Below are 13,389 nucleotides of genomic sequence, written 5' to 3' on the forward strand. Positions count from 1 at the left end.
GCGCTCCCATCAAGCTGGTTTTCAATTGCCGTCATCTTTCAGGGCTCATCAACTCTTGAAGATACAGGAGAAAAGTCAAGTGGCAGCCCAGCAAAAAGGCTGCAAGACTAAGGTAAGCTGGAGGTGAGAGAACAGGGGGGATGTGTGGGTTGGGAAGAAAGGACTGGTGGTGGTATTATTATTGTTAATCATAAAAGTTCTTTGATTCCACTCTTGGAGAGCCCCCCTCTCCAAAAGCCTTCCAGAACAGCTTGAACTTAGTAAGGGAGTCCCTATCCTCAGGGTTGCAATCCAAAAGGAAAAGGGATTGAGATGGAGCAGAGGGGAAAAAGCAGATAGAATGGTTGCTGCTCATTGGTGATTTTGGTATAACTCCTTGGCTGTTATGCCAAAGTTGTTGAGAGAGGAGGCTCACATTTGTAAGCTGTGCACAAGAGGAATTGTCTAGACTCAGTCCTGGAACCTGCAAATCAGTCAATCAATCAGTAACTGCCCTTCAGCCGAAGATCACTGGGCGGTTTACAGTATAAAAACACAAAATGATATGGTGCAGCCAGTGTTGTGCAGCAGATAGAATGAAGGACTTGGACCACAGAGACCTGAGTTCAAATCCTCACTCAGCTACAAAACACAATGCGCAACCTTGGGCCAGTCAGTCTCTCTCCAGGCTAGCCTACTAAATATTCACCCCTGGGATAAAGGGCTGAATATGATAATAATAATAATAATAAGTAATAATAAGGTTCTTTCCTGCAACGTGTGATGTACCATAAAGGAGGGAGTGCTTTTGAACATGCAGGAAGTACTTTTATCTAGCTGTGGAGTGATCAAGTCGCACCCATCTGGAATTGCCGTGAAAAGTCTAGCGGTCTTAAGCCACCACGAGTGGCTGAAGATGCAGGATTGTGATGTTTTAGACCAATTTATAGGCAAAAGGGCTCTGCATTTTAGGAAATCACCGTAGCTCTTGACTTAGGGAGGCTCACCATGGCTAAATCCAGGGGTGCGGTGGGGAAGGAAAAGATGGAGAGAGAAAACCCCACCCTGGTCTAAGCCTTTCCCCTTGTCCACAGGCTGCAAAGCTTGGAGCAGTCCTCGGGTCCGACTTCCTGGCCTCAGTGTCTGGTTTCTTGGATCGGGTGTGTGAGTGGGTAGCTGGTTTCTTGCTGCCTTTCTCTCTCCGACACACAGCCTAGGCGAAAAGTGCTACACTTCCCTGTGTGGTAGCCGTTGTCTCTGCTGGTGCAGCATTTTCTTAGGGACAGCCTTCCCTTATGGGAGATGCAGAGAAATGCCTTGCATTGTTATCTTGAGCCGTTTTCTCGAAGGACCGGAGCTTGCGAGAGAGGAAGGCTCTTAATTGCTGCTATGCCCTGCCTCACTCGGGGAGTTGTATCTCAAGGCACAGCCTATTTAACTTCCAATAATAAACATGTAGCTGTCATTTTGCAAGCGCCTGAGTGATGCATGCTTTGTTCTGTCTGTCTCCTTCCCCCTCCTCCCCTTCCCTCCCTTTCTCTTTGTTCTTTCCAGCTGAAGAAACGGGCCCTGGACCAGCTTCGCCTGGTGAAACATAAGCAGCAAGGGGGGCAGAGTGAGGAGGCCCCTTGGCAAGAGCTTTGCCCAGGTGAATTTGCAAACCTCTGCTCCCAACAGAAAAGAGTTGCTCATGAGTTAATGTCAGATAAGTAGCTCCCACGAATGGTCTACCTACTGTGGGGTGCGGGCTCTCTATATAGGGGCAGTGTCTCTCTCTCTGTGTGTCTATACAGGGTCTCTCTCTCTCTCTTTCTCTCTCTCTCTCTCTGTGTGTGTGTGTGTGTGTTTTGCATATTCATGAGGATTTGTTTGATTTATTCAATATGCAAAACACCACCCAAAGATCACAGGGTGGCTCACAACATAAAAATACGAAGTAAGAACCCAAAATAGAAAGGAGAACAAAAGCAAACCAGTAACGCCCCCCTCCCCACAAACACGTTTTTAAAAGACATAGAATGTTAATCAGCCAAAGGCCTGGTGGTAGAGAAAATTTTTCACCTGGTGCCTAAGATATGTAATGAAGGCGCCAGGCGAGCCTCTCTTGGAAGGGCATTCCACAATGGGTGGGTGGGTGGGGGGCTGCAGCAAAGGCCCCTGTGAACCTCTTGTGAAGGAGGCACATGAAGAAGGGCCTCAGGTTAATATCACAGGGTCTGGATTAGTTCATATGGCGAGAGGCAGTTGTTGAGGTATTGCTGTCCTGCGCTGCTTAAGGCTTTAGAGGTCAAAACCAGCACTTTGAACTGGGCCCAGAAACTAATCCAGCCAGGCCAGAATTGGCGTTATATGCTCTGACTGTCTGGCCCCGGTGAATTTATTTATTCATTCACTAATTTGTGGATACTCCACCCTTTAATTATGCAATCGGGGTGGCTTTCAATAAAATGAACGGGGGGAACCCACATTAAAATAGCTAGTACTTAAAAATAAAGAATAACAGCTAATCTAGAAAATCATAAAAATGGGCCAGGATTAAATAGATTTTTTTTTTAAAGCTTTTAGTTAGGCACTGATGAGGCATTTGAGTGGCTTCCAGGTGAGCCTTTCTCTTGGGAGAATGCTCCATTGCCACAGTGCCACCACTGAAAAGGTCCTTCCTTTGTTAACCACATGTTGATCTTGGAGAAAGCACTCTGATGATAACCTTAGAGTTGGATTATGCCGGCATTGTGTGCCTGCCAAAGAAGTGGGAAGCATGGGAATCTCATTCCTTCCCTCTCGTTTTCCCCAAGATAACTACAGAGTGGGGGTGGGGGTCCCTTTCAACCCAAGGACCCCATTCTTTCAAGGGCAACCTTCCGAGGGTCAGGAGTAGATGCCAAAGCGGGCAGAACAATGGGTGTGATTCTTGCCTTTGTTGATTAGGTTACATCACAGCCTGGCAAAAGCATTTGAGGAGGGTATGGCCTGTGGGAGGGATATGTGGCCTGGCACAGTCTCATCGAGGGCCAAATGGAGAGCTGCATGTGGCCCCCAGGACTGAGGTTCCCTACCTTGCAGTAAATCATAGATGATGGTGATAGGCACTTGCTCTTGCCTGAATAAAGCTTGTGCTTTATTCACTGGTCTTATTTGCTAGTCTTTATGGTCGGCTGGACCTAATGGTCAGGGGTCCCTTTACCTTATGGTAGGGCGGTAGGGATGGGGAAGCTGTGGCCCTCCTGGTTGCTATTGGACTCAAATTTCCATCAGCCTCGACCAGCATGGCCAGTGCTCAGGAATTATGGGAGCTGCAGTCCAGCAGCACCTGGAGAGCAACAGGTTTCCCATCCCTGCTTCGTGGTGGGTCACAGGACTCCTTGTTCCGCTTGGAAAATAAATAAGCAGGCCCTCTCCAGCCAGAACAGGGCTGAGCAGAGCTTGCAGGGGTCAGGGAATGGGGACCTCAAAGGTCCACGCAGCTCCCAACCATCACCATATTAAAGACATATAAGGAATCACTGAAGCCAGCAAGCCTGCCCTCGCTTCTCTTGCTCACTGACCCTGCCTTTTTATTTGCAGATGGAACGGAAAAGCCCTACAGCCCAGTATGTCCTCTCATGGTTCAGACCCGTCGTCCTGTCATGCTCTCACCTGCATGCTTAGCACCCCATCTCATTAAGAACCTTCTGGCTCTCCCTTCCTCCCATCAGGACTTTTGCTCGTGCCCATCTGGTAAGCAGGAGAGGCTGAGTGATTTGACAATGGGCCGGTGGTGAAGCCGGAAACGCCAAGTGGGTCTACGTCCTTTATCCTAGCTCTGGACTTGCACCTTGAGACCATGCTAGGAAATGAGTCTCTGGTTTAATAATCTTTACTCCTACAGGAGTAAGCATTGAAAGTCTCCTTTTCATGCCTCTAGCTCAGAGTTGGGGGTGATCCAGGCCTTGCAGAGGTTGCAACTCCCCATCATCTGTAACTGTTGGTCCTACTGGCTGGGGTTGATGGGAGATGTAGCCCAACCACACCTGACGGACCACAGGTTCTGCACCCTTGCTTTGAGCAAGGATCTTCCTTCTGTATCTTGAAGTGGGGGGTGACTTTTGACAAGACTTTCTGCCTTTTGCCCTTCCCTACCTGAGCCCCACAAATGCGGGTTCCACACTTTGGGTGCAGGAAACAGAACTCTGAGGATCTCTATTCATGGAAAGTAGAGATGGGAGACCTATGGCCTTCCTGATATTGTTGGACTCCAACTCCCATCGGCCCCAGCCAACGTAGCCAATGGCCAGGGATGATGGGAGTTGGAGTCCAACAATATCTAGAAGGCCACAGGTTCCCCACCCATGATGCAAAGAAGAAAACCGGCCACTGACCCATGTTCATGGCCCATAGTGTTGCTGCAAAGAAGGTTTGCTGATACGAAATTAATGCCTCCTAATGCAGTGAAATGTGGGACCTTGAGATTGTGCTATGATTCTTGTTCCGTGTGGTGTGGAAAATGAAAGGACAGGAAGTTCTTCTGCATCGAGGTCAGGGCCAATAGATGGAGCTTGAAAAAAATCCATTGGTTGATCCCCTTAACAAAACTACTGGGAACTACAGTGCTAAGGTCATAAAAACAAAAGACGTTGCTTCTGTTTTCCTTCCCTTGCAAAAGAAAAAAATAGAGCAATTTTTTTGGGAAAAGTTCTGCATTGCAACTTGCACGATTTACAGCGCGATCCAATGCATGTTTATTCAGAAATATCTCCCAGTGTGTTCAGTGGGTTTGACTCGCAGGTTAGCCTTAGGATGCCATTCCCTGCACTCTGAACTGAAACTGGGACTTAATTTTGATTAAAGAGAATTTCAGATTGAAGGTGCACGTCTTAGCCCAGGCCAGGGGTCCGCAACCTTTCTCAGCTGTGGGCCGGTCCAGCGTCCCTCAGACCATGTGGTGGGCCGGACTATATTTTGGGGAAAAAAATGAACGAATTCCTAGGCCCCACAAATAACCCAGAGATGCATTTTAAATAAAAGGACACATTCTACTCATGTAAAACATGCAGTTTCCCAGACCGTCCGTGGGCTGGATTGAGAAGGTGATTGGGCCGTATCTGGCCCATGGGCCTTAGGTTGCCTACCCCTGACCTAGGCTTTGAAAGCAACCCACCCCCCAATGATAACTCATGCTTATTGTAACATCTCCTCCACGACTTGTCCTTTTGTGGTTTTTGCTCCCTGCATTCACAGATGCCCCTCCTGACCAAAGACTCTCCTCTGCCTCCTCCAAGAATATCCTTATCGCTGATGGGATCTCTGAAAGCCAGAGGAACTGCGGGAAGATGCGCACCATCAAGGAGGCTATTGGAAAGGTGAGGACTAGAGCGCTGCAATTTCAGGGCTGAGAGGCAGGGCGAGACGAACGGTTATGCTAAACCGCCTTATGGAAAAACTCGAGACAAATTAGATTCCCCTTTTATTGTAACACTACCCAGCCAACTCTTTGTGGCGAGAGCTTCTACACTGCTATTCCCAATTACTCTCAGAGCAGGGAGTGTACTAGCGGCCATCTGGAGCTGTGGGAAATTTAATGGCTACACTTTGGCCCTGCTTCCAGGGAAGGGGAATCCAAATTATCTTCCTCTGCCTCAAACCAGTCCCAACAAGCTGTCTCCACAACATCCTATGTAAGCTCCATGGCTGCCATTTTGTGTAATATCTGTACACATCCCGTTTGTCCTTCTCCAGAGAAGAGGGTCTTCTGAGTGCAGATCTGCAAGCTGGTGGGCTCTGCAGGTCTGTGGGGCGATGCTCTCCTTGACTAGCATGGGAGACCGAGTGTCCCTGAAGGTGAGTGTCGAGTTCTCCTCCCACCCAGACGTATCGGACACCCAGCGTGCTGTATATCAACTGACCCTGCCCTTCAATTCTCTCTTTTTCCTCACTGGTTTGGTTGTAAATCCCATCCTTTAATGGAATTACTATTGGAAAAGCAATGATATTTCACAGTGTAGGGTTTGATTTAATGTAACTTGTCAGGGACGGGTTATTTCTTTTCCATTTAAATCAGTAAATCTGTTGGATTTCCTTGCAGAACAAACACTGCCTGCTGGAGCTGGAGGTCCAGGTGGCGAGGGAACTAATTAAAAGTGAAATATACCCCATCGTTATCCATGTCGAGGTCACAGAGAAGAACGTCAGGGGAGTCAGGTATGAAAAGCCCTTCTCAGGATTGACACGGGTTGCAATGCAGATGGGAAGAGCTGGCTTCAGATGGTATAGGCAGTCTGGCGCCCCCTGCTCTGCCGTGACACAGCTCCAGATGAGAGCCCTTCTTCCTCTAGCTGAGCCTGCTGGAAGAAGCACCAACCTTTCCATTGTGCCTAGACCCAACTCCGCGCCCTCCTGAATTACCACCTGGAGAAGGGCAATAGCTCAGTGGAAGAGCATCTTCTTTGCGTGTAGCATGTCCCAGGTTCACCCTCTAGCACCTGCTACTAGGAGAGACCCTGTCTGAAATCCATGTTGCATGCACAGTATCCCAGGTCCAGTCCTTGGCATTTCCAAGTAGGGCTGTGAGATAGCCCTGTCTGAAATCCCGGGAAGCTGCTGCCAGTCAGTGTGGACCGAGCTAAATGGACAAATGGCCTGGTGCAGCTTGCTCAGTAGAGGACGAGGCTCTGAATCTCAGGATCATGTGTTTGAGCCCCACGTTGGGCAAAAGATTCCTTCATCGCAGGGGATGGCACTTGTGGTCCCTTCCAACTCTGCAATTTTATGATTCTATGAATATAAGGCAGCGGACTGGGGCATTGAACTGTCTAAGGAGGTGTAGCAGGCTTGTTGAAATTTCCTCTTCTGCGCTGCAATCAAAATTGCAGGAGCCATGTCCTCTTTCTTGCTTTGGCAGCTGACCACCCTAGAACACAGGTGTCTCACAGTGAGAAGATGAGTAGAACAGCTGACAAGTTTCCCTGAAACACAATTTCCCTATCTTTGTTGGTCCCCTCCCAAACTCCGTAGCCTCAAGGAAGTGTTTTTAGGGAACTATTCTCATTCTGTGTGTGGACACGGGTGGCGCTGTGGGTTAAAGCCTCAGTGCCTAGGGCTTGCCGATCGAAAGGTCGGTGGTTCTAATCCCCGCGGCGGGGTGCGCTCCCGTCCTTCGGTCCCAGCGCCTGCCAACCTAGCAGTTAGAAAGCACTCTCGGGTGCAAGTAGATAAATAGGGACCGCTTACTAGCAGGAAGGTAAACGGCGTTTCCATGTGCGGCTCTGGCTCGCCAGAGCAGCGATGTCACGCTGGCCACGTGACCCGGAAGTGTCTTCGGACAGCGCTGGCCCCCGGCCTCTTTGAGTGAGATGGGCGCACAACCCTAGAGTCTGTCAAGACTGGCCCGTACGGGCAGGGGTACCTTTACCTTTACCTTTTTCTCATTCTGTGCAAGAGGACAATAAGACCCAGTAGGCTGAGCCAATATTCTGAATCAACTGACGGGACCATAGAATTGCAGAGTTGGAAGGGACCATCTAGTTCAACCCCCTTCAATGCAGGAATCTCAACAGAAGCATCCACGACAGGTGGCCATCCAACCTCTAGTTAAAAACCTGCACCTTCATTGCTTCAGTATTTTCCTGCAACTCCTTCACAAGCAGTGCTGATTCAGAAAGCTTTTAAAAACCACCACATTAGAAGTTCATATAGGTAGTTGCACTATATCTTGGTTTTCTCTATATGGATTGGCAGTGGCTCTTCCCAGTTTCGGACATGCAGTTTTTCCTGGCCTCGGGTGGAGATTGAACCCAGGGACCTTCTGCATGCGAAATGAGTGCTCTGCCAGTGAACTGCGCCCCATCCCCAAAGACGCTGTGGACCATAAGGTTTCACCGGTTGCCCAGACTCTCCTTTGGGCGGTTACAGTGTCTGCTGAATGTTTTTAAGCTCCTTCTGCAAAAATCCTGAATGTTTTGCTTCAGATGGGAACGCACGTGGACTGTGATTTGTGACATCGTCCTGGTGCAGGGGGCGGAGGAAGCTCCCAACTGGAGCGTTTGCTTGGCGGTCCATCAGTTCTTGGGATCAGACCATTAGACTTCAACATGCTTAAGCTAACATGCTTGACTTAACCCATCTCGGCGAATGCATTATTCATAGCGTCTCGAGGAGTCTACTGATGGCATGTTTCTCTGCTGTGCTCTTCCCTCCTAGGAGCTGGCTGGGGAAGCCGGGGCTTCGCGACTCGGAGGTGCTGAAGCAGTGCTGGAAGGCCAAGTGGACTCTGCACACTTTGCCGTGCTTGGGGGCCTGGGTGGATCCTCACGCCTGGGGCAGTGCAGAGGAGCTGGTGAAGGTGGTGCGGGCCCACGTCTTCCAGGAGCAGACCAGGATTGTGTGGGTCGAGGAGAGGGATTTGTGATGGGTGTCTGGAGGTGTCTGCAAGCAGAAAAGCCTCTGCAGGGCAGAGGCTTTGATCTACGACCCGCTGATGATGTTCTGGATCTGTGATTCACTCCAGATATCCTACAGACATAGCCCATTTCCTTTGTGGTCCAGTCGTTCCCTCAATTAGCCTGAGGATGGGGAAAATGTGCCTCTGCATTTCACTGCCTCCAGTATCGACTCCACTCTCCCAGGCCCTTCCTCATTTCCTGTGTTCTCTGTGGCTGTTGTCTCTACCTCCATTCACATCCTGATGGAAGTATGTGTGTGCATTAGAGGGGGGATGAGGAGCCCTCGTATGCACACATATGGACATACAGTGTCCCCTCAGCCAGAGGGACTGTGAGCGGGCAGGAGAGACACCCTCTGCGCCCGCCGCTTTCTTGTGCCTAAATTATTGATGGACCCTTTTTATGGAAAGAGAATTAAACAGCATTAACAATGGAAATGAACGACTGGCTGCTTCTTGAGTTCACTGGGAAGGAAGCACATTTCCAACTTGTTCCTAGTTGCCTGCCTCTGTCTCCACTCCTTCCTTTTTGCCTAGTAATAATAATTTATTGTTTATACCCCACCCATCTGGCTGGGTTTCCCCAGTCACTCTGTGCGGCTCCCAAGAGAATATTAAAAACATGGTAAAACATCAAACATAAAAAACTTCCCTAACCAGGGCTGCCTTCAGGTGCCTTCTGAAAGTCAGATAGTTGTTTATTTCCTTGACATCTGATGGGAGGGCACCACTACCAAGAAGGCCTGGTTCCCTGTAACCTCACTTCTCACAATGAGGCAACCACCAGAAGACCTTCAGAGCTGGGCCTTGGTGTCCGGCTGAATGATGGGGATGGAGACGCTCCTTCAGGTATACTGGGCTGAGGCCGTGTAGGGCTTTAAAGGTCAGCACCAACACTTTGAATTGTGCTTGGAATTGTGCACAATTCTTGAATTGTGTCTCTTTGCCGTTCACCTGCTGCCTCTTGTGTGGCTAAAGGCACAAACTGTAAGTAGGAATCTGCCTTATACCAAGTTGGACTTGCAGTGTTGTCTGCACTGACTGGTGGTGATTCTACAGAGTTTCAGGCAGGGGTCACTTCCAACCTTACCTGGAGAAGCTGAAGATTGAAGCTGGGATCATCTTCTTGCAGAGCAGATACTTTACCAGAGACGCATGGCCCCCTCTAGGGAAAGAGTGGCTGTCGCTTCTGTTCCTGGGCAACTTCCTGTTCCTCTTTGATTCCTTCCCCCTCAGGAACAGCTGTAGTGCTTTGTCAGAAACAAGAGGTTGGGTCCACAAGGGCCTCCAGAAAGTCAGCTTTTGCACTTACTCAACAGAGGCTGTCTTCACTTAAATCTCATGAGCTGGGTTTGCCAACAGGGTGCCCTCCAATTATAGCTCCCATCACCCCTGACCATTGGCTGTTCTGCCCTGGACTGATGGGGAGCTGGAGTCCAGTAACACCATGTTGGCTGCCCCTTGATGTAGGATGACTTGCTAAGATCACTCGGCCTTGAACTCTTCCATCTTATCTTTTCCCCATGGACATGGGGGCCAAGAATGGGGTGGAGCGGAAGAGGATGAAGCACAGTAAATGAAATGCACGGAGGGGGGAGAGTTAAGAGCTACCATGCAGAAGTCAGCCCCAGCTGGCTTTTGGTACATAACAGAGCTCTTGGCTTACCTTCTGAGTTGTGTTCTGGGAAGGATGTGACTTAGAGAGAGAGAGAGAGAGAGAGAGAGTTGGTCTGCTCCCAGAGCTTGTCTTCTGTTGCTTCTAGGGGCCCACAGACATGTGCAAGATGCCACAAAAGTCTGGCAAGTGTTTGTAAAAGGAGGGTTGTGGAAAGCTGGTATAGAGCAGCTCCATAGGCTCTTCCTGAGTCAAGCCATTGGCCCTTTTAGCTCAATGCTGTCTATACACTGGCTGGCAGTGGCTCTCCAATATGGTCTCTCCAAGCTTTACCAGCACCTTGTTCCTGGCTTGAAGAAACTCAGACATTTTTTTGGCAGCTGTATTTCACTGTAGGAATCACACCCCACACTGTTTCTCTTCCCTGTGTTTGTTTCGGAACCTGTTTCTGACGCCCACAATTTCTTCTGGGGCCCACTTGCGGTGGCTACTTCTGCATTTGTACTTTACCGGTTCCTTTCACGCCAGCGGCCTGGTTCCCTGTGTGGGCAGAGCTGGGTTAAAGAAGTCTTGGGTAAATATTAACCCTGCAAGTTAATTTGGCCTGCCGCAGAGCAAGGGCAGCTCCAGGCGTGTTAGCAGAGGAATGCCATTTGCCTCCTCAGGCAGCTATTAGAAGGGTAGTAAATACCTTGTAGAAGTCGTGTAAAGAGTCATTTAATGCAGCTGCATTTGGGAAGGTGCAAATTGGGGGGGGTGGGTTGTTCTGTAAAGCCATAAAACTAAAGGAGGAGGTTATTTCTCAAGAACATCAACAAAAACACCACCAAAAGATGAAAAACGGCAGCAAGGATAAGATAAGCATTAACATAACAGTCCTATGCATGACTACTTGTTGTAAGGCATCTTTTAATATTCCTAATCATAATTCATCTCAGTTGTGGCCTTATAGGCCATTGCAGTTTCTCTGAATTCTCGATTTAGAATCGAACCCAAAGATATGGGTGTTCTGAGAACAGGGATTAGATTTATGTTTGGACTGTGGACTGTGACTTTCTAACACTCTTGTGCAGATGGGCTTTTCAGGCTTATAGCCAGTCTGGTTTCATAGGTTCAAGAACCCCAATATATCGGGATACAAATTGCTGGATAGGAAGGGGGAAAATGTTGCTTGCCTGCTGCTAGTGTTGGACACATCTGACCTTGGCTGTTCTGGATTCCCTCTTTTTCAATGCCTTGGTTGGCAGATTGAGAACAGCACTTATTTTTTATTTTGTTCATTTGTTTAAAATATAAATATCCCTCTTTTTTTAATTAGGTGGCTAAGAAATAGCAGTACAAATAAAAACGTCGGCAAAAACATTTCAGCGTTGAGTAAAAATGCAGGCTGGATAAGGAACAAATGAACCTATTGGATTATAAAACAAATCCTTTAAAAGCCCAGTCGAAAAGGAACATCTTTTAAAAGTCAGCAGGATTGGACTGTGGGAAAACTAGTGCCGGGGATATAGAAGAAAGGGTATTGCTTTTTTCCAACTGAGCTTAGCACCTGTAGCAAAGGGGCTTTATGTGTGTCCTCTTCCACAGCTGTTGAAGGGTAGGGAGGTTCCTGTAGTGCCCATGTATTACAGAGCCTTTTCAAGTCAAAAGCCAACATGTTGAATTTTACCTGGATGTTAATAGGTAACTTGAGCAACTGATCAGGCTGAACACACTCACATGTGTCATTCACCTTGTGAGGAGTCGGGCTCGGATATGCTGCACAAATTGGCCCTGCCAAACAGCCTCCAAGGGTTGCTCCACGAAAAGTGCCTCCTGGCAGCCCATCCTTAAAGACACAGAAACATGAATGATGGTAGCCAGAGCCTTAGTGGGCGGGTTGGAAGGATATTAACTGAAGCAGTAAGAGAGAGGAGGCCAGATGATTTTGTGCTGGGAGAGTAATATAATAATAATTTATTAAGCACCTAAACAAATAGGTGCTGTACAATCAATGAAGAACAATAAAACAAATGGCCCTGCCAACAGGCTTAGTGTCTGTAAATCAAATGCGGAGCAGACATGGTAAATTATCATCGGAGTAACACTGATAGCAGACTTGAGCAGGCTGCTGGCCTCAGGCCAGTCTCAAAGCAGCATAACAGCTGCAAATTCCACTGGAGGCAGCAGGGACATCCCACCATTTTGTCTGGGTCCAAATCTTAGGAGGGTTGAGGGCTACCATGTATGGTTCTTTACATCACTCTGGGAGTCTCCTGTTACTCTGGGTGCTCCAGGTATCTGTTGATGTTTCTCTTTAGCTGCTTTGGGTCAGAAAACGGCATGCGAAGTGAATGAGGGGACAAATCGACTCCCCTGCGAGGAAAGGTTGCGGCATTCAAGACAATTTAGTTAGCAGAAAAGGAAGTAAGAGGTGGCACGATAAAATTACACATGGCATGGAGAAATCAGTAGAGGAACATTTTCCTCTCCTTTTAATTGTTTTATTAATTTATTTGGTTTTTCAAATGACAATTTTACAGAGATATATCAAACATAAATCATAAAAACAAGATTCCAAGGAATCTCCTGGACTTCCATTCTCTGATATTAATCATTTCCTCCTGCATCTTTTATGATGATCCAAATCTTTTACATCTCCATTTTGTCCAGAATTCACCCTTAAACTTCAAGTGATATTCCCCCCATTCCTTATTAAAATTTTGGTCTAAATGATTTCTGACTCTTCCAGTTATTTTACCCATTTCAGCATCGTCCATCAACTTCATTCTTCTGTGGTAGGTACTGTATCTTCTTTCCATCTCTGGGCCAAAAACATCTGTGCAGCCATCAGCAGCCTTTGGGAACATTACTAGCAGGGTTATCTGAAGATTTGTAAGATGAAATTACTACCTATTCAGGATGAGTAATGTAATAACTTAGGTAATGATATAACCAGAATAGGAAAGGAAGTGAAATGCAAAGATGCAAAATTTAAGTTTGTAAACCATTAGGTGGGAGGGAGGGAAGTCATTAGGCTCAGTTGAGCCAAAGAGATTTAATAAGAGGATATGATGCTACTCAATGTAATTCTATGTAAAACTAATAAAAATTATTATTAAAAAAATAACATCTGTGCAGCCATGGTATGCGGCCAAGGCAAATTTTCCTCTCATATAACGCTAGAACCTGTGGACATCCCATCCAATGAAGTTGATTGTTAAGAGGATTCAGGAAAATGCTTCTTCACACATTGCATAGTCAGACTATGGAACTCACTGCCACAGTAGGCAGTGACACTACCAACTTGGATGGCTTGCAAAGAGGACTGGACAGATTCTTGGAGAAGGCTATCAATGGGTACTAGCCATGATGGCTGTGCTCTGCTTCCACAGATGGA

General features: G+C 47.7%; 1 protein-coding gene across 4 annotated transcripts in view; it reads left to right on the forward strand.

Moving 5' to 3' along the window:
• The window catches only part of CARD10 (caspase recruitment domain family member 10), a 47,832-nt gene extending 38,999 nt beyond the window's left edge, over positions 1-8,833 (forward strand). For all 4 annotated transcript variants that reach the window (XM_083400724.1, XM_083400726.1, XM_083400727.1 and 1 more), the window contains exons 17-22: positions 43-112; positions 1,534-1,627; positions 3,544-3,696; positions 5,197-5,318; positions 6,041-6,156; positions 8,155-8,833. In XM_083400724.1, the coding sequence (XP_083256850.1) occupies positions 43-112; positions 1,534-1,627; positions 3,544-3,696; positions 5,197-5,318; positions 6,041-6,156; positions 8,155-8,362 (763 nt within the window). In that variant the 3' untranslated portion in view covers positions 8,363-8,833. The remainder of the gene's footprint in view (positions 1-42; positions 113-1,533; positions 1,628-3,543; positions 3,697-5,196; positions 5,319-6,040; positions 6,157-8,154) is intronic.
• Positions 8,834-13,389: the final 4,556 nt, after the last annotated feature.

This window comes from Podarcis tiliguerta (assembly GCF_965153285.1).
Source record: "Podarcis tiliguerta genome assembly, chromosome: 10".
Taxonomy (NCBI): Eukaryota; Metazoa; Chordata; class Lepidosauria; order Squamata; family Lacertidae; genus Podarcis; species Podarcis tiliguerta.